Consider the following 21,684-nt stretch of genomic DNA (forward strand, 5'->3'; position numbering starts at 1 on the left):
ATATAATCTACTAAATATTTTTTAATACAAAAATTATTAATACCATTTTATATTAGAAAAACAAATAAATAATCTGATGAGTTGGCTAGAGTCCTGAATGAAAGATGATAAACCATTCGTTGTTTACTGATATTTGCATAACATTTTAATTTTAATATCGTAAATTCTTTTTTATAAAAGTAATCAATTTTTGTCTGTTACAGTGGTGGTGCAGTGATGCGAAATGCAAAAGGATGAAACTTATAATTATTAAAAAAAAACTTATACTAAATTTTTTATATCTGAATAAAACATTTTCTTAATAATAGTAATAATAATAATGTGTTAAAACCAATTTATTTTATCACAAAATTATCATTCAATTTGATTCATATATCGCAACATAATATATAATTACGAATATGAGATTGAAAACGATAAGCAGGACACATCAGGGTAAACTTAAGATTAAGATAAGAGAAGGGTACAAGAAAAATATAATAAAATATATATCGTGAAAAAAGCTTTGACAACATTTTATTGTTAACCGCAGAAAAAGCCATATACACTTTCACACGAAATCGATCATAGTTCGATAATAATATCGAAAAATTCATAATAATTGAAATGTACATAAATATAAAGACGACGACAATGTTGCACGTTCTCGTGTGTGTTGTGCCAGAACTGTACAAAAATTATTTTTCGCAAACACACTCGGTTGAATAACTTATTCAATGATGTTATTCAGGGCAACTATATTTATATAATATTCCTTTTCTTCTTTATTTATTTTAATAAAATGACGATGCAGATTGCGTTCCGAGGTGCGCTTTTATTAAATTTCACAGAGCTTTGACTTCACGTATGAGATGCGATATATTTAAAATCGAATACACGGCCGGAGCGGGTGGAAGGAACGATTTTTGGTGTTTTTGCGCTTCTATAAATCTATCTAATCCTATGTACTTTTAGCCGCGACGGTCAAGTGCCATATAATATATATATATATATATTTTTTTTTTTTATTGGTACTATCCGAACGCAGCACGCACTTTTTTTTTTTTGTCTGTTTTTATATCGCGAGTTAGTACAGATCACTGAACTTTATTATACCGGAACGCGCACCGACGAGTCAAAAGAGACAAGTTTCTTTTAGATTCTGTAGCTAGAGATATGCCCGATTACAATAAATTCTAATTAAAATATTTAACAGAGCTTGTATAAAGCTTTTAATTATCCTTGAAGGTATGGCCTCTTTCGGCTCGCTTTTTCCATACAAGAAGTATATGGGAAACCGCGTTCTGTAGTACATATAGAGTTCGCAGAAATTAACAACAGCGATTTAAAATGTTTTGACGTTGCGTGCTCTATCGTATAAGTCTATATTTTTGTCGTATTATATATAATATACCTCTTTTTCTAGAATTCTCTTTTTTTGCAGCGACTTTTTAATTTTTCATACGATATTTTATCCTCTCTCTTGCTATCGTATTGCTCTACCAAATGCCTCGAGAAACCTCTGCGCTACCACAACTTGTACCAATAAAATCTGAAGAGAGAGAGATACGTTCGATTATTTTTCTTTCTCCCATATTCGTTCAACATTTTATCGACATTTTAATATCAATTATACTTTTGTATCTGTTAATACTTATTAAATATTCTTTTAATTATTGTAGATCACAGACAACTTGTTCTTAATCCATAAAAACAATTCAATTATTTTTTCTTCTTTTTCATAGATTATTGATGTGTGTAGAATGTGCCTTTCTTTCGTGATGCTATGTATCGTGTGTATGTGTGTATGTGCGTGTATGATGGCAGAAATAGCACGAATTCCAGAAACATTATTCAATATTGAGCGGTAATTACATTTGGATTTTTTCTTTTTTTACATTTCGACCACTTTAATGCCGCATGGAACATTAACACATTTTCAAGTTCCAAATAAATAATCGCAAATAATTTATCCTTTTTAATAAAGCATTTAATGTTTTGAAATATAATGAAATATTCAGATATCTTAAGAGAATAAGGCGAGTTTTTTAATTCATCAATTGATCAATCGCATGATGCGCAAATGCAGCACGTGTTGTATTTACGCATCATGCGATTCATCAGTCGATGAATTAAAAAACTCGCCCATACTTATACTTATTCCTAGGATCAGTTTCCATGCGGCAAACGTTTGGTCGATATTCCAGGCGACGTTAGCGTTTTACAAAACCATATAATGCAGCGTATAACTAATTATATAAACGCGGTTGACATTGAGACGATAATAAGCCGTTCTTTTTTTTGTTTTTTTTTTTTTTTTTTTTTTTTTGTTTTAAGTTTGAAGACTAGCACGAAGCTCAGTACGATCGAGTTTACGACTTACAAACTGGGCTCAAGTAAATCTCATCCCCTCGAGGGGAGGCTATCCATTTAAACTTATGCGTGCAAATCGGAGCAGCTCAATCTTATAAAAATATAATGTCGAAGTATACGAATGGTACTGAAAAAATTTAAATAACGACATATCCGCTCTCGATACTATTTTTTTCTCTCCTATAAAAAACACTTCAATTTATCTCGTTAGAAATGCAGAAAGTGGTAACTGAGCGCATCTAAAAACAAGTATCTGGATATTGGCTCTTTTGTTATGTGTGTTTACTGCTTTCTACGTTTCTTCACCTTGTGTGTTACTCGTATCGATTTAAACGCGCATATATATATATATATATATATATATATATATATGTATGTATGTATATATATATATATATATATATATATATATATATATATATATATATATATATATATATAGCTAGTCGTAAGACTCGCGCGAAATGGTACCTACGTTTCTTCGAGCGTGTGTGTCAGTCAGGTACCTGAAAAAACGTTGGAACTTTTGTGCGTGTGGAGATCGTAGTATATATAATATGGACGAGGCCGCAACGGGGTGCGGGGGTGGACTCTTGCGAATCGCGCGCAATTTTTTTTTATACTTGCAAAAAAGCGTGTCGCCAAGTTAGTTTTAAAAGTGGAACGGACGCGTGGTGTGTGTATCGTGGATAAAAAGTGTCTACGGATGCACGTGGGTGAGTGGACGCATCATGATCACACAGCAAGCAAATTACCTGATTAATACTCGTAAACGTTTAACGGTAGTTTAGCTCATAATGATTTTACTGATTAAGTTTCTTTTTTTTTAATCCATAGAGATTAACTCGTGACCCTAATATACAGATAGCGTGCGAGTTTGTGAGCCTCGATCACGCATTTTTCCTTTTCTTTTTTTTTTCTTGTCCTTCCTCTGCGTTTTTCCGAACGTCCGCTCGGTATCGTTGAGTGAACCAGAGAGAGAGAGAGAGAGAGAGAGAGAGAAAGAGAGAGAACCGTCTGTTTATATGCACTTTCGTTGCAAAAACTTGTATCGGTCGTTTTGAGAAGCACACAATGTCAATCTAGAAATTTACAACTCGCACAGAAAGACAGATTTACAATCTGTCATTTTATAAACTTTTATTCTGTATATTATATATAAATTTTTAACACTTATAATTCTCACATATGTGCGTGCATCTTTGTTTTTCATTAAGAAATAGGGTGGATTTCAATATTTTTGGACTTGTGTTGCTTTCAAAATGACAGATCCATCTTTCCTCTCCACGCAGGACGATCATCTGCCGCCGCAATTTGTGGAAAATCGCTCAAAAATATATAGCGTGTACGCTGACAAGAGAACGCGCTTGCATATATTCGACGTAAGGACAGATTCTTCGTGTTTGCGGAATGCGATAGGCACGAGATATACGCGAGCTGGTTTCGGACCGCACTTGGACAAGCTACTTGAAGAAGGCATCGTGCGAGGTAAATCAATTCCGGCGACGCGGAATAAATGGCTTTACCGCGTGCCAAAACGTTAAACACTGCGAGAAACGAAGAATTTTTTTGGCGCATTCACACTTGAGGATTAGCTCGAAGAGCATCGAGAGTATCTCTGGAGCTGCGACAGAATTGTACGATATACACTTATGCGACTTCGCGCGATTGAGCTAGTATCGAGTACGAAAAAGTTCGTCGCAAAATATCGTCGTAATAATCTGTAGATGTAGAGTCGGCGTTGTTTTTTGTTAGTCGGGGACAGATTTACAATAGAGAGAGAATGGCAGATTTATTGAGATTTCCTCTGTAATCACCGTGTATTCGAGTGTGTGCCTCTGGTTCACTCCGTGAATCGCGAAGGTGGATTTTTATTTAGTCGATCCTGAGAGAGAAAGGTAACTTGGCTCTTCCTCGGTCGATGAAGCTTCTTTAGCCAAAGTCTTGTGTAACGTCTTGGTTTTTTTTTGTTTTTTTTTTACAAACGCGACATGAAAATCGTTCAGTGTGGTCTCCACGAAATATTATTCAGACCTTGAAAATGCCGCTTCAGACTGCCACTGTCGGCCCAGGGGGAGTTGAGATACTCGTCGTCATCGTTTTGCTCAAGTTTCTGAAAAACAAACAAAATTCCTTACTAATGGAAAATAATTATTTTACCTCAATTTTTATTTTAAGTTATTTAAGTTATTGAAATAAATTTAAAAAATTTATAATAAATAAATTTTTAAATTATTATTTGCATAAAAAAAACAAACGCAATCAATCTTTAGAAAAAAATTTGCTTACTGATGAGAAATTATTTTGTCAATATTTTTATTTATTTTAAACTATTTAAAAAATAAATAACTTTTATAAATTTAAAATATTTAAATTATTTGCAGTAAATAGAAATTTTATAAATTTCCAATTATTCTTTTTGTATGCAATCATCTTTAATAAATCTGTAGCTAATTAAATTTTTTAATTTGTTCGCAAATAATAATTTAAAAATTTATAATAAATAAATTTAAAAAATTTATTTATTATAAATTTTTAAATTATTATTTGCATAAAAAAAAACAAACGCAATCAATCTTTAGAAAAAAATTTCCTTACTGTTGGGAAATTATTTTGCCTCAATATTTTTATTTATTTTAAACTATTTAAAAAATAAATAAATAATTTTTATAAATTTAAAATATTTAAATTATTTGCAGTAAATAGAAATTTTATGAATTTCCAATTATTCTTTTTGTATGCAATCATCTTTAATAAATCTGTAGCTAATTAAATTTTTTAATTCGTTCAAAAAATGATTTTTATGTATAATATTCATTGTCAGATTTATATGATTACAGCGTATTTATGATTACTTTTCTCTTTCGATACATGTGAATTAATCAGAACATTTTAGATTTTCTTCGCATATCTTAACTTAATTCATCCTCCAGCAGTTTCGCATATTAGTTCACTTTATGAATTCAGAGCTTCGTGATATCCCAAACTTGCTTCTCTATGTGCATAGAGCGCGAATGACCTTAATACCTCGGTTTATACAAGCTCGCAGAGCATTCGTGAGCAGGCGACCGCGAGAATTCGGCAACATAGAGAAGCCTGTCTTTCGAAAACCATGAGGGTCGGTTGAGAAAGCAGGGGTGAATTAAGTGGGACGGTTGTTTGGTCAGAATCGATGTTCGCGTCCTTGCTCGGTTACTCTCACGCATTCCGTATAAATGTCAAAACCACACAGGTTCTCTCAATCGCGTGGGGAATTTACGTCGTCTGACGATTGATCTTATAAAGCACACGTGCGAACTCGTGTCGCACGGAAACGTGCATGCGTTCAAGTATATACTCAGGTAAAATAAGGGAATTAAATGAAAATAATTGTCAAATCAATTCGCTCTGCAGGATAACAAGTTTTTCTAAGTTCCGAGATAAAAAAAAAAAAGGATCGTAGTTATCAAAAAATCTGTCTACTCTATCGATTTTTTTTAAATCTGTAATGAAATTAAATAATTTAATTGTAAAATTTACCCAAGGGGAATTAAGAAGATTATTTCATACATTTAATTTAATATATAATTAATTTATAAAAGCTTGATATACCCTGAGCTTGATATGCTCTGAGAATAAAAAAATTATAAATATAATTTCAGCAAAAGAAAATTATATCAGTTCTCTAGTTGGAAGAAATGCAATTTTTTAACACACTTTGAACATGATTTGAAAATAAAAGAATGGATATTCGTTATTTGTAAATATCATTTTCTTTCGTCTATTTCCGAATCACATTTCTTGCATTTCTTTTTCTCGTCGTTTTTCACAGAAAACTATTTACTATTATATTTCCCTGACAAAAATAACTGAAACAAATATATAAAATTGCGAGTAGTTTTTCTAGAGTATGATGAATGAATTGCTCGTAGAAACAGTAGCTCGTAAATTATTCGTTCAACAATTTCTATACCGCAAGACTTTCATACGATATGCGTATGTGTTTTAAGACTTTTTGACACGTCTGCGAAATATTGGAAAAGTACACTCTAGTGGGATTACGAAAACACAAATTTGTCATCGCGTAACACGGTCGTAAATGTCCACTTGAAAGCTGAAAGAATACAAGTGTTGATCGCGTAGCGGCCTTTTGAATGGTGGATATGAATCGGGTTATTCTCGCGTGTATATGCGGTCGAGGGGTGGGAGAAGCAACGGCGACTCGCAGTCTATCGCGCAGTCCCGTGCGACCTATATCACCTTGCATCCCGAGTCGCTATTTATAGATAGATGCGCTTGGTAGTGTGGTTGAGAGCACTTAACTGCGCCATCGTTTTATCATATCGATAGAGCGCTTTTTTTTACGAATAAATTATTCTTATAAAATTAATCGAGCGCAAAAAAAGAAGAAAATTGAATAATCGATAGAAATTAAATTGCGATTTCTATCGCGTAATCCCGCGTCACAATTTATCGAACACCCTGCAGAAGTCGTCGATTCATTTTATCCACCCCCTCCTCTCCCTCTCCGCGAATTTATGCTATCTCTATTATACAATCATAAAAGCGACATTCGATCAAGATCGGAAGCATTCAGGTGTATAGCGTTGGAATTGCTACAGTTGAATTGCTGATGCAGTTTGGAATTCTCGTCGGTCATTGAATATTATTGGACAATATTGTACATCCTCCAGGATTATTGTAATCGATTTTGTCCTGATATTGGTGCTTTAGAATCCGCGGTGTGATTAATTCCAATCATTCCAATCAGGATAACATGGCGTACAACACGAACGAACTGTCAATGAAAATGTCAACGATCGGACAAATATAATCTTTCTTTCTGTGCGATGGGATTTTAAGCATGACTGGATCGTATATTATTATACGAATTATTTCATGCTAGATGCTATAAAAAAAATCGTTACTTTACATTCATTAAGTAAAATGATTGTGTGATTGAAGCAATTCGTCACTGCTGTTGAAGAGGTGCACGTTTATAGTAAACATCTTTACGTACAATGCCCTCGAAACGTCAATATTGGCATTGATAAAATACACATTGCATTTGTTATTGTCAAATAATATGTTTCTCTGAACTGCATGAAATAGCTGCAGAGACATATAAATATCTCGAACAGCTGATGTCGATCCGATTGAAATGTTAATCAATTTTATATAGATTATAATGCTCGTTCACTTGAATGATCGAACACTTTCGATTCTTTTGCCGCAAACCACGAGGGAAATTGATTGAATACTCATGCCAATGTCGTACTTGAATGTATAAATCGTACAGAAATGACATTTACGCATGTGGCGTGCTATTTCTCGTCGTGTTCATTCAGACAATTTTATGTCTGGCATAAAATTGTTGCATTTCAAGTATATTTAAACCGTTTAAATTAATGTTACGACAACATAAATATCTTTCTCGTGAGCAAAATGTCAGATAAAGAAATTAGACAAGAAGATTCTATTGTATTTTAAATTGTGATAATTTATTTTTGTAAAAAAATAAATCAAAAAGAACTCTGCACATGCGTTAAAAATATGATAGACAAAGAGAAGGGCTAATAAAAGCCAGGCGCAAAATCATACGCACGAAATAAAAATTAAATAAAACATAAACCTAAATATGTTGAAATTGCTTAAACGTTTTGATCCTATTTCAAGACGATTTTCAATAAAACTGATATATTATACAATGAATTTATTTTTGTATATTTTTATCGAATAAAGATTGCGCGAAAAGGCTTATATTGGCTCAGACAGGATTATCGTTCTTAGAAAATAATTCTAAATCGTCCACGCGACTGCGGTTAAAGCGATTGTCAAAGTCTTTAACATCGGCTCTTACACAGAAAGTTTTCTCGAAGCCCTACGAAAGTTTACAAGGAACTAAAAGCGATCAACAGTCAAGATATAAGTAAAATAACGAGCCTGAATAGCCTCTTTACGTCAGACACGTGCTCTTCTCGAGAGATAATCGATATTTTACGAGATTTTCCAAGCAGTGCTTACCCCTGAAGAGAGAGCGAGTTGGGAATCCCATCAAGACTTTCTCTGCTGATGTCGTCGGCCATCGCGACCTTGAGTTGATGACCGAAGCTCGCCAGATCCTCCCTGAAAGCCTCACTTCCGGGCGTCAATGCACCGCTTGTGGGCGGCAAGGGTGTTCCATCACCCCCGTCCCCTTCCTCCCCCTCCTCACCCTCTTCGCCGCCTACGAGGACTTCCTCGTCTTCGTTGTAGATCTTGAAGTAGGCGATGGTGAGGTATATCACCGAGATTATGAAAGACGGTATCGGAATTGCCATCGCGTACACTAAGTTCATGTACACCTGAGGAAGGGTTTCAAATATATGTCTGAAGTTAGATGGAAATTAATACGCTAATCTGATTTTCAATTAAAGGGCGTATTCTTTGGAAAGAATCTCGCGAACGAATTTTGACTGGAAGATTAATTAAAAGATTTTTACGAGACGCGTCAAAAGAGTTTTTCCAGATTACAGCTGTTGAAATTTTTGTGTAAAGGACACTCCCTCCTCTCCTAAGATATTTATTTTAATATTCCAAAATCACGATTGCAAAAAATCAATCAATTGTTCTCGAAATAATAATGTAAGCAAATTAATGGTAAATAATAAAATATATAATTTGACAAATAGAAGCAGACCATGTACGGTCAGCTCTATTAGAAGCGATACTCATGTCCCGTGAAAAATAATCAAACATATATTGTTCTCCATCTCTCTAATTAATTTCTGTATTAATTAAAAAAACATTTCTCTATTAATTAAAAAATGTTTATTGTCAAAAGATCGAGAGACACGACTGTTTGCGTGAAACGTTATTCTCTCGCAAATTCAGCGAAATCATAGCCGCGAGCAATGCTATTCGCGACACGTAATTCCATTTCTTTCCTGTCGTCCATTCGCTGTCAAAGAATCGGCAATACTTGTACAACATCGGCCATTCCGAGATCGCCGATTTTATCAGCGCTTTATATAATAGCCCACCCAACCGCGTACTCGTGGAAATTGGATTTCTCTGCACCGGGAAAAATTTTCCTTTCTACCGCGGATGGCTTCCGTCTTTGTCATCGGCCATCCATTCAACCGTTTGAAATGCATTGTCCGACCATCGCATTTCCGTGCTTCACCTTCGAAAAAACCCCCTTTCGCCCTGCGATTGTTTACATTTCTCATACACGGTAGCCGATCAATCCTCGATAACGGTGTAATTTCGGCGAATTCAGTTTTCCGTTCGCGAAGGGAAACCGTATATTTCACGTCGATAAAAAGAAAAAAAAACCTGCCGAAACAGATGTGAGACTCGTTTACAACACAGAATCGCGAGAATCGGGCTAGTAAATTCGTTTTGGATTCCAATTATTTAAAGCCGGCATCCATCACTATGGTCTATTTAATTATTTCATGTATAAAGCAGTTTCGCGATTGTATAACACCTTCTGTCCCCGATAGGCACAGATGCAGTATCGATTCTCAAGTGCACGTTTGTTCTCGGCGTAAACTCGTGCAAAAGTCATATAAGCACTTTCGTGTGACTCGCACATACCAACGTACAGCGAAAATCGCTGACTATAACCCGGTCACTGGATTATACCACGAGAGCTAGAGTTCACGTCAGTCCGACGCGATGTCATTGTGAGACGCGCGAGATGACAGGAATTTGCGCGAGAGTTAGGTTTACTAATTAAAGAGAGAGAGAGAGAGAGAGAGAGAGAGAGAAAGAAAAGGAGAAACACTATAAAAAAATAGACTGTAAGAAATTGCCAGACACATTTTTGTTTAAATTTTCAGATGTAGATGTTTGAAAGTCAACCAATGTCTTAATCAACAACCTATTTCAATCATCAAAATTATTTTTCTGAAAGTTTAGAAAAATATCTGAAAAAAAATCCACTTTTCTGCCTGAAAATTCAAACAATTTTAAGTTTTTTTAGAGACACACTTGTCCGAATTTTCAAACAGAATATCTCTGATTAAAACAGGTTGATGATTGAGACACTGAAATTATTTTTAAATACTCAGATCTGAAAGATCAGACAAAAATGTGTCTGAATTGAATTTCTTACAGGGATTAAAAGACCCTGCGTATGCAGAAAGTATTACAATAGTGCAGAGACCTGCCACATGTCGAGGTCGCTGATGACTATCCCGGGATCCACTTTCGAGTAGTAACAGCTAAAGTTCTGCCCTATGTTGGCGTACTGCCGGTAGAAAATACTGCAATTCAGCATTGGAGGGTATCCACAGCCTTTTACGTTGGGGAACAGCTTGGCCCCGGTGAAGTACCAGGAGTCGTTGACCAAGAGACCTGCGAACTTCCCCTCGTTATTGTTCGGTGAGGGACGTTCTCCAGCGGGAGAACCGCGAGAAATGAACTCGCCACAGACGGGGAAACCGCGTATAATAACTTCTGGATATAGTGTACGATCTCTCGTATTCAACGACAAATCACAAAGGTTTATCAGAGAAGAAAGAGACGGGCAAAAGTTCTCTCTCCCGCGGGATCAGTTTTAACTCTCTGTTTATTGAATCCATTAAGTTAATATCTGTGTTTTTAATAAATGTTTTTTTTTCTTTATATAAAATCAGGATAATTATAAGACAGAGTTTTTCAATAGTAAATATCCAACAATGTTAATAACATCGCTAAAAATGTGACAAAGTGTTTATTTCATAAATAAAATAACGGGACTAATTTTAACTCTCTGCTTATTGAATCCATTAAGTTCATATCTGTGTTTTTAGTAAATGTTTTTTTATTCTTTATATAGAATCGGGATAATTATAAAACAGAGTTTTTCAATAGTAAATATCCAACAATGTTAAAATTGCTAAAAATGCGACAAAATGTATATTTCATAAATAAAATACCTATTAATTACAGAAAAATATTATTTTTATTTTCAATTTTATAATCTTGTAATATTTATACTTCTATAAACGGTTTTCTAATGCATATGTCAGAGTGTATACTTCCTGGAAAACTCAGAGAAATCAAGAATCTTTATGGAATTTTGTTGGGACTTAAAGAATTAAAAAAAAATCTTTCTTTGATCTAAGTTTACTCTCTTGGTTCTAATTTTGCTCTTATAATATAAATTATAAATATTTTATTTACTTCTATTTATATTTAAATATATTCAAAAAAACTTAACCCAAAATACTGAATATGCAGTGTATATTTTTTATTTTAATTTTAATAAAAAATTTTATAAAAGTTAAAAATTTTTATCTTAATAAAAGCTATTCAGTTTTTTTCCCCAATATAATACATCTGTAAATCTAGCATTCGAAACTTATTGCTTTGTGTTCTTCTTTCATACGAGTTAAAAGCATTGGAAAATGTGTACAATAAAAAAATTTATTTTAGAAAATCGCATCAAAAAATCTTTAAAATACCCTCTTTTCCTAAAATCAGGGAATATTTTACAAGATTTGAGTAGACACCCTGATATGTAAAATTAATTATATAAAATTAAAATGGCCTTAATTGAGTAAGCAGTCAGAAATAGACACGAATGAAGCCAAATGGGAGAGAGCAGATTTAACGTATGATAATATCGATTGCCTAATGGTATCATTCTGTACCTGTATCTTTGAACAGTCCGGTCTCGTCATCCACGATAGCATTCTCGTCGACGTACTCTAAAGAACGCTCGTAACGCGACATCCGCTTATCTTCGTCGTCCTCGACACCTCCTTCCACTTCGCCTCCCCCATCCGATCCTTCGGACACGTTTTCGGGTAGCTTATAGTTGACGCGTATTTGCGTACAATCGTACAGTTCCTTCGTGCAACCCTCTCTACAGGATGTCCATGAGCAATTGCTCGTACCTGAACTCAACGATCATTCATGGGAATTCGGTCGTGAAATATCATTCAAGCGTCACATGATCATCAAACACACACACACACACACACACGCACACACGTGCACACACACACATACACACATACATACATACACACACACTCGCTTTGAGAATGAGAAATATTCGCACACACGTAGACACATACATGTAATTATACGCGTATTGCAAAAGTGAATGTGACTGAGACATCAATAATTAATTGCAAGATAGTAATTTTTAACTCGCGAAATTGAGCTTTGATGCTTGCAAATGTGTATCAACAAGCATTATATATAACTTTCGTCAAAAAATATTTCTTGTCAATGCTCGAAATAATTATTGATTTATTGATGCTTAGAAATATCGCCATCTGTCATTGACGTGACGTTTAAATGGAAAGATGGCTTTAACAATTCAAGTATTAATTTACTTTAAAATACAAAATCAACACACATACATAGGCATACGATGCGAAAAGATAGATCAACCTTAGCGTGAAACAGAAATAAGACAGAAAATGTACATGCACGAGACGAAGAATGAAAAAGACGATGAAAGCAAGAAGTATTCGGAATAAGAAATTGTACCGCCAAAAAGCGTTTTGCATTGTGACGTAACTTACGGGGATATTGACAGTACCGATGCTCAATCGTGGGGAACACCTGCACTCTATTGACGTTGGGGGGGGGAGATGAAAATTGAAGTGGAGGAATGAGAGGGGAACCTCGTATAAGAGGGTGAGTCTCGGGGTACCAAGAGCACAAAGACACCAGTTGCATCAATCTTATCACGATTTTCCGCAGTATCTCCTTTCTGATAATTTTAGTAATAATTTAGTAATAATTTTAGTAATAATATTTTAATAATAATTTTAGCAATAATCAAATTCTCTTTTATATTTTTGTATTTTATTTGAGATTAAATTATTTTCACGAACATTATATAAAAATAAATGCGATTTTGCTGATTCTCTATCTCTGATTTTGTTTTCAAAAAGAAACAAGTCTCAATTAATAACGATTAATATTTATAAACATGTAAAAGTTGATAATAATTGATAGCAAAGATTTGTTAAATCACGTAACACAGGGATTTTCTGAATAATGAAAAAACATATATGTATTTTCACAGATGTATGCATTTTATGTCGCGATCAATAATATCCATTTACGACGGCAAATTAAAATTTATAAGATTGTATTAAATTTTTATGTCTCGCGGTCTCATATATATATATATATATATGTTATAGATGACATGACATGAAAGATATACATACGCCATCGAATAAAAAATTCATAGGTTTCTTTGCAACAATCTTCCTAGAATTTATTATGATCTAGAGTTAGAAAAGCATCTTCCCAGAAGACAAAAGAAGTAATTTTCTTTAATGTTTCCGATTTCAACCAAACGTAATTATTTTCGTAATTGTCCACGTGGAATATTCCCGAAGCATTATTAATAAAAGATGAAAGCTCTTCTATACCAACTACATATAATGATGCGATGAATATTAAACAAGAGGGAACATGTCAACTGTCTCATGGATGTTCTTCGTCACTTTCATTCAATCTGGAAATAGCCTTTCCAATCGTATATGAGAATTGCATATTTTGACGCTGACCCAATTCTGTTCCCAATTCTAAATGAAAATTTACATCAGTTTCTGGTGTCTGTCTATCATTGTCTGTCACTTTTGGTCGTGAAATATTTTATAAGTCATAATATATGTAAGATCTCTTTTTTGACAAGAGTTATTTTTCTTAACAACGTTTTATCTAAGACTATATATTTCTTTATGCCCACAATGCATATATTTTTCTTTAAAATAATTAAATGCGACATGTAGAGTGCAATTTTTTCTGCAACTTTAAAAGGCAGATCTTTCATCACACAAGCGCATACAAGAAGTATACTTTCATACCAACAAACAGACATGCTTGAATGTACAAGATGACAAATATATGAAGATATGTCGAGCGATATATTGTCAATTACACGCGAACAAAGTATCTCCGAGAAATCGAGAGGCGAAGAATAGAAGTCTGACAGTACACAGCATGCAACAACGAGGAGCGACAACGAGAAAGATCGAACGAGAAGAAAGTGAAGAGTTAAAGGTGCCGATTGTTCACCTCTTCTAGATTCAACGTCGATGGTGACACACTCGGCGGGTCGAGTGTCAAACTGCATGAAGATGGTGGTGAAGGCGGGGTCGATAACGAAGGGGACCAAGAAGAGGAAGGCGAAGAGGCTGAAGGTGCTGAGGAGGATGAAGAACGCGGTCGTGTAGAACAGCAGCTTCTGCAGGAACGTCTGCTTCTCCTTTTCGTCCGCCATCTCGGAGAACAAACGGCAGTGCTGGTTTCGTGCTGGAGGCTTTTAAGCGACGTTATCGTCGCCGTCGTTGTCGTCGTCGTCGCCGTCGTCGTCGTCGTCGTCGTCGTCGTCGTCGTCCTTGGCGTGCTCGCTGCTCGTCGTCACGTCGGACGTCGAAGAGACGGAACGAGATCTGCGGGCAATTCTCGAGCAATTGTTCTCCGTACGTTGTGTTGAGGATCGAGCTTTCTTTGAGAAAGATATCTGCGGAAAGTCATCTTCGGGATGATATCTGTCGCAAAGATTTCCCGGGGCTTCGTACAACGTTTCCAAGTGTTTGTAGGTATTGTACAACGAAAAAAACCATTTATCTTGATCACCCTTAAGTGATATACAGCTCATCGATTAAACTTATTTTTTTCTTTTCTCACCGCGTACATTCGGTCGAATGATAAAAGAGTATAACTTTTTATATTATCTAAGGTTATCCCATAGAATCTATTTTATCCTTTGATGGACAACGTGCCTAAAGCCTGTAAATGGCAATGGAGAGATAGGCAAAATCAATACTGTCAGCAGTATGAGACTAACATTTCTTTACCTTAGACAATCAGATTGAAATAATTTTTTAAATCTTTTTTTGTTTTAATGTAAAATCAATTAAATTATCTAACAATCCACGAGGGTAGGTTGTCCCATGTTTATTGATATAAATTTCATGACTTGATTTTGTCGCGATACAATAGTCTGATTATAGGATACCCTTAATTTCAACAAAGGTTAATTAGAGGAAACCAAGTATCGGACAATTACGTTTTGTTCACGCGTTTCTAACTTGGTACTATCGGCTCTCGACACAATGATGTGAGATTGTGCTATTCTTGTTATAGATAAACGAGATGAACAATACCCATTCGAAACTTTGTTATATAAATTAATTTTCCTCGAATTCTTGTTGTAAATATAAACAACTTTTTAGTTTCACTATACATATATATCAATTTTACTTTATTATAAAATTTTATTAATCTTTTATATTCATATATAATTAACTTATATATTATTATAATAGATTATATTCACGTTTATATATTATTCGATTGTATTATATTATATAGAAGAGAAAATCAAAAAGGAAGAACGAAATTCTCCGTTCGATTGAAATAGTTTTAAAGCTTTTAATATCAAGATAAGTCTCCTCATCAAATTGCTTGAATGTCGAAGAGGATTTGTGATGCAATTTTCTACCGGATTTTCCAATATCTTACAGAAAAATGAAACGGTCGTTGTCAAGATTCATCTTTCGAGATCTAAAATATTACTTTACACTCTTGAATTTTTATTTATATAGATTACCGTCACATACATACACACCTACGTATTGTGCGAAGATCGATAAGGATAAAACTTATGTCAAGCTTTAAGCAAGTTTATGTGAGTCCACGTGGAGTCCTCCTTTAATCGAAGAGATTAGAAACTTTATATCGCGTCCTTCGTACGAACGCTTGAAAGTAACTATCCATCTGCGTAGTTGATTCTTTGTTATTGACAATAAATTATTAAAATAAGATTATATATTTATACATTTCAATAAAAAACAAAAGTACAAGAAAATACACGTGTTATGATGAATTAAAACATAAAGATAATGAAATTATTAATTTATAGTTACCCCTAATCTTAATCTGTCATTTACTTGGAACAAATAATGTAGAGTGATTTTATTCCATAAATTGAATTTTAATAATTAATTTATGCTACTTTACAAGATATTAATGTGCGACGATAAGATATATAATTAAATTTTTGTTATTTATAAATTTACACGTGTATGAATTATTTCAGCGGCTTTCTCGTCTTTCAATTTTTAGTTTAAGACAAAAATTTATTCACGTCGTGCACAAGAGTTACCAGTATACAACCTTTTCCTAAGCTCACTGCGCTTCTAATACATGATTTACGTTGCGGGTTATACCCTATTGTATAGCATAAGCAATTTAACCTTCCCTCTAATACAATTTTTACAGCACAAAAGGTATAAATAACAAAAGTGAGGATTATTTCAAAGTCATTAATATTTCTCGATAAAGAAGAATTGTATTAAAGCATATCTTTTGTTTTATTCCTTAACAGTTCATATTAATAATGGAAAAATAAATATAGAATATATAATAGAAATATAAAAATAATATAGCGTAATGTTTTTTAAAGAGATACACTTTAAATGTCAATCGTTGACTTTATAGCAAAATTCATTTATATAATATCATTTACGTAACGTTATTTGTTTTGGTATGTACACGATGCTCAAGAGATTTATATTAAGAGAAATATTATTTTATGAGAGATTACCACTTTGTTGTATTGTACATAAAAATAAATTTGCATACTAAAAGATAATTTTTTAAATCATTTTACTCTCGAATTAAGAAAATAATTAATAAAAAACGAATTTTTCAAAGATCAATTTCTTGGACATCAGTCTGTTTTAAAAAACTTTTTCTCGATGTAAGGGGGGGGGGGGTACAAATTTACCCCCACAATATATATGACAGTCTTTGAACATTCATTTGCAAATGGGTTTTGCTCATCTCGTTAGAATCTAAACCTCTTTACAAGATGATATTTCGCAATATTTCCGAGCCGTTCCATTTTAAGACATCTCAGGCATTGTTCAAGATCTCAGACCCGGTCTCAGCCCCAAGAGACTCTATCGCATCGTGTCACGCAAAGAAAGCTCGATCCCCCCTCTCTCCACGGGGTCGATGTAACGGTACCCCCTATGCAGAAGATGCGAGTGCATTAGGGCTCGGCGCCCTCTTCCTGTGCCCCCTCATCATCATCCACCTCCTGCTGCTTGTCCTCCCGCGTTCCTCGCTCCTCTGCCCACCTGCCCGGATCTCTTCTTCGTCTCCTACTTCCGCTCACTATGTCACACTGCTGTCCACCGTGCACATTTGACCCCGCGAATCACCGCGAGACGCCTTCGTCACGACCGTCGCCCTGGCTCGTGGATAGACAGGAAAACTAGGGGTTGCAGGGGAAAGAGACAAGGGAGATAAAAAAGACGGGCAAGAGGGGTAAAGAAACACAATATATCTGTCTCGCGAGTCTCGTAGATCACGACGGGGCCCACATAGCGAGCGCGCTTTCAGCGACGAGCTCCCATCATCGGAAAGCCTTCCTGACCGAGTGTCCCCGCGCGCGCGCGCACGTGCCAAACTCTCGTCCTGACCGCGGCGCCGACGGATGCCGGGCTACTGCAGTCGGTGGAGCTTTCGGACGAGCTTATTTTCTCGACGTCAGCGCCAACGACGGCGCTTCGTGGCATCGACCGCCACCACTGCCGCCACCGCCGAGGATGACGATGACGACGACGAAGCTTCGGGGGTGATCCTCCCCTCAGTAAAGCTCCGATAACTCTCTCTCTCTTTCTCTCTCTTTCTCTTTCTTTCTTCTGCGTCTCTTGCCATTTCTTCTCGCATACAATTTATCGCTATCGTGGTCTGTCTGACGCCTGTTTAGCGATTTAGATCGCTGTAATTTTATTTAAGCTTTGCTTCAAGTAATACTGAGTCTTTTATTTCCCTTCTCTTGTGTAATTTGCATTTTTTTTAAATTTCTCCTGTATCTTTTTTAATCATAGAGGAAGTATAAGTTAGTAATCTGAGACGTTGCAATGTGATTCTCGGAGCTTTTTCTAGAGAAATATTCAAGTTTCGAACATGTTCGATTACATCATTAAAATGTATGATTTATATAAATCTTTTCATTTAGGATGTATATATACTCATTTTTATTCAGGATATATAGTCCCTGGAAAAATGTGGATAACGTGAAATTCTCAGAGATGTTTTATGTACCTCAAGATATCAGAAATTCCTCAATTCAATCATGTCAAAGGTATCTGGAATTTTTATTTGCTCGAGGAATTTAAGAAATTCTTTTCGATCATATTTTATATTGTAAACATAAATAAATTACAATAAAAAAATATATGTTGTACATTCTTTTTAGTGCATTTAAAAAAATTATGCAGATAAATTTGTCTTACGAAAACTATTCAATTTTTTTTCTTCAATACATTTGCAAATCTAGAACTTGAAACTTATGTGAGTCTATATTTTTTCTTTGTATCAATAAAAAGCATTAGAAAATGCATACATTAAAAAACTTTTGTAACTTAAATTTTGAACAAAATCACTTGGAAGATCGGGGAACTTTTTCACAACATTTAAATAGACATCCTATTATTTTCTCTTTTTTCCTATTTTATATAACAAAATTATTTTATTATATTAGAATTTTTCAATTTTTTATTTTTAATAATACTATTGCAATATTTCGTCTTTCCTGTATATTTTTTAATCTTATTATTTATTATTTATTTAAGGCGGGCAACCCTAAAAAAAATCCTTCTATTAATCCGAGATTTTAGGCTGGCTAAGAATAACGATAATTTATCGAAGCACTGTCATTAAATAGAGAGTATAGTGAGATCATTTTAGTCTTGTGAAGTAGTAAAGGTAAACAGAGATTTTATTACCACTATTTCAACGTTATGATTAATGTATGCTTTAATTTTGCATGTATTCTTAGAATTATTGCTTGAAGGATGTAAAAAGAAATGTGGCGTAATGAATTAATGTAAGATATTATTTTCTTTTTATTTTTAATTTCTCAGAATTTTATTTAAAGAATTACAATAATTACAACGCAATAGCGTTCGTCTATAATAATATTACATCTACATATTCTTTTATTGAGAAAATTCATGAGTTTATATTTTTAAGAAATTTATTTTTTAAAAAAGAATAAAGTCAAAGGAGAATTATCTCCTTTAGGACTAGATATACTTTCTTTCTGTTTAACGATCAAGTAGTGATATTCTTGACCTAAGGGGGAAAACCAATAAACACTCTGGTGTAGTTGGAGTTTGAAACAGTCACCTACAAAGTCACTGGAACGAAGTTAAGCCCTTCGCCAAAGTTCTAGGCAAGATGCAGAAATTTAGAGAGGGTAGGTCGCGTGGGTGTTTTCAACCTATCGCGTGGCTTCGGCAACGAATTTATTTTAAGTATGTCAAGTCCGTTAATTGGCACCTCTCAGGTGCTATTTTCTTGTGAGGTACCTTAAATGGTTTATTAATATCTCATTGATGACGTAACTCTAGACGATCGGTCGAGCGGGTCTCGATATTCATTTCCTTTTGACAACGAAGAGAGCCTCGGTTATTGCGTAATGCAGCTTCCGTCAGTCACATCGCGCGCTAAATTGTGTAAACCCTATTAAGGAGGGTGTCAACTGACTCGAGCAGTAGCTTCGATTAACGCGAATGCAATTTATTGTACATCCTCCGACACTTTACCCCACAATGACTGCGAAATGTGGAACGCGCGATTCGCATTTTGCGATTATCAAATCCAATTATGTTTCCAAGTTCAATTAGAAAAATTAAATTTAACTCTTGATTGGTAATAAATAAAGGAAAGGTGTCAACAAGAAATTATTAATTACATAGAATCAATTTACATTGTTAAAAATCAATATTACCATTTCTCTCTCAATTGGGTTCTCGTTTGAAAGTCATAAAAAATTAAATATGAGGTTGTTTGGGACATGTGTAATTTTTCTTAAGTTACTTTTAAATGTTATTACAGGGCATTTTTTCTGATTCTTTTACATACCTTATTTTTTCTTTTCTTGTACACTTGAGAATATCGCCAACTTTTATTAAAGCAAACGTAAAATTCAACTGAATGCTTGAACAAAAATTAGTTCTGAACGCATTAAAATTAAGAAATAATTATTGTATTTGGTAATAGTTTATTATAATATCACGAGAGATTCATCATACTACAAATTTAGTTTTATTGATATTATCTCTTATTATTAGGAATTAATCGCTAGCGCCTTTTAAAGTTGAGTAAACTTTGTTAAAGTTCAAATTATCGAAGGAAAAAAGCATTATATTGTTTCTTTTTTTTACAATTACACGAATTATGAAAAGAGAAAAACAATCTTCATTTATGTTATATATTTTATTTTATAAGTTATATAAAAATTAAAAATGAGATAGAACAGGAGAAAAATTAAAGAGACATTTTTATATGGAAAGTTTTTCTCTTTTTTTAGTAATCATTGATCAAACATTTTTGTATAAGGATCTCAGAACAAATAAAAATGGTTTATACATATAATGCCCTAAATCGTATCAAAGCCAAGTTATAATAACGGTTTATATATATAATGCGTTAAGTCGATTTATTAACTTGGCTCCGATGCGATTTAGGGCATTATATGTATAAACCATTTTTGTTTATTTTGAGTTCCTTTATACGAAATGTTTTATTAAAAAAAAAACATGTCTACCTGATGACGACTAAAAAAAAACAATGTCAAAAGTACCCGTACTCTTTTTTGGTTTCTCTTATAATAAAAGTATCTTTTATCTTTTAAAAATGTCTTTTATCTCTTCTAGATATCTATTTATTTTTTTTAAGAAATATGGAAGATAGGAAGATCTCATGATTTAATATAATCAAAAAATCGGAAAATAAAAAATTAATAAAAAAAGAAAACATTGCATCTTCAGAAATATTGTAAAATTAAAATGAAAAGTTTTGAAACTTGTGAGAAACTTTTCTGTTTAAAAGATTTTTCTTTGTTCATGCGATGTTTTCTGTGAATGAAAATTTTTCTCTGACTCATCATACAAATAGTAGTGCTGTTATCTTCTCCCTCTCTCTCTCTCTCTCTCTCTCTCTCTCTCTCTCTCTCTCTCTCTCTCTCTCTCTCTCTCTCTCTCTTTCTCTCTCTATCAGAGACATGCTACAAATTACACTGGCATAATGAGACTTGATCTTAACGATGTAATTCGGAATAGTTTCAGACTGATTCGTCTTCATTGGCAGTTCCGCGGAAAATTGGCCGACAGCCAATGAGCCAAAATGTGGGCCAGCTTCCTTCCTCAGCTGACGATAATTTCACATTCGCCCTTTTTCTTGTTTTTGTATCATATCGAATGCAAAACTGCTAAGCGTTTATTAATTGCGATTCGATATGAATCGATATCGAATCAGTTGACTTTTTGTTCGTTTCGGGAAAAAAAGATAGGCAGAAAAATATTGCATGCCGACGAAATTCAA

The 21,684-nt window shown here is 34.1% G+C and overlaps 2 protein-coding genes across 4 annotated transcripts in view; one reads left to right on the top strand and one right to left on the bottom strand.

Moving 5' to 3' along the window:
- LOC140668448 (protein no-on-transient A) overlaps positions 1–2,057 on the top strand; it is a 15,715-nt gene extending 13,658 nt beyond the window's left edge. The window contains exon 14 of the transcript XR_012047175.1: positions 204–2,057. The gene's annotated coding sequence lies outside the window, so the exon portion shown is untranslated. The remainder of the gene's footprint in view (positions 1–203) is intronic.
- Positions 1,228–17,816, bottom strand: LOC140668449 (protein tipE-like). 3 transcript variants are annotated; one of them, XM_072897447.1, is made up of 6 exons: positions 17,314–17,814; positions 14,353–14,729; positions 11,955–12,200; positions 10,484–10,674; positions 8,356–8,675; positions 1,228–4,465 (listed from the first exon to the last, which is right to left on the bottom strand). In XM_072897447.1, exons 2-6 carry the CDS (start codon positions 14,555–14,557, stop codon positions 4,402–4,404), a joined length of 1,026 nt encoding a protein of 341 aa, XP_072753548.1. In that variant the 5' UTR covers positions 14,558–14,729; positions 17,314–17,814; the 3' UTR covers positions 1,228–4,401. The 3 variants fall into 3 exon arrangements, with proteins under 3 accessions (XP_072753548.1, XP_072753549.1, XP_072753550.1); XM_072897448.1 differs by lacking the exon at positions 17,314–17,814 and having other exon boundaries at positions 14,353–14,750; XM_072897449.1 differs by lacking the exon at positions 1,228–4,465 and having other exon boundaries at positions 8,352–8,675; positions 17,314–17,816.
- Positions 17,817–21,684: the final 3,868 nt, after the last annotated feature.

This window comes from Anoplolepis gracilipes, chromosome 8 (genome assembly GCF_047496725.1).
Source record: "Anoplolepis gracilipes chromosome 8, ASM4749672v1, whole genome shotgun sequence".
NCBI classification, from domain to species: Eukaryota; Metazoa; Arthropoda; class Insecta; order Hymenoptera; family Formicidae; genus Anoplolepis; species Anoplolepis gracilipes.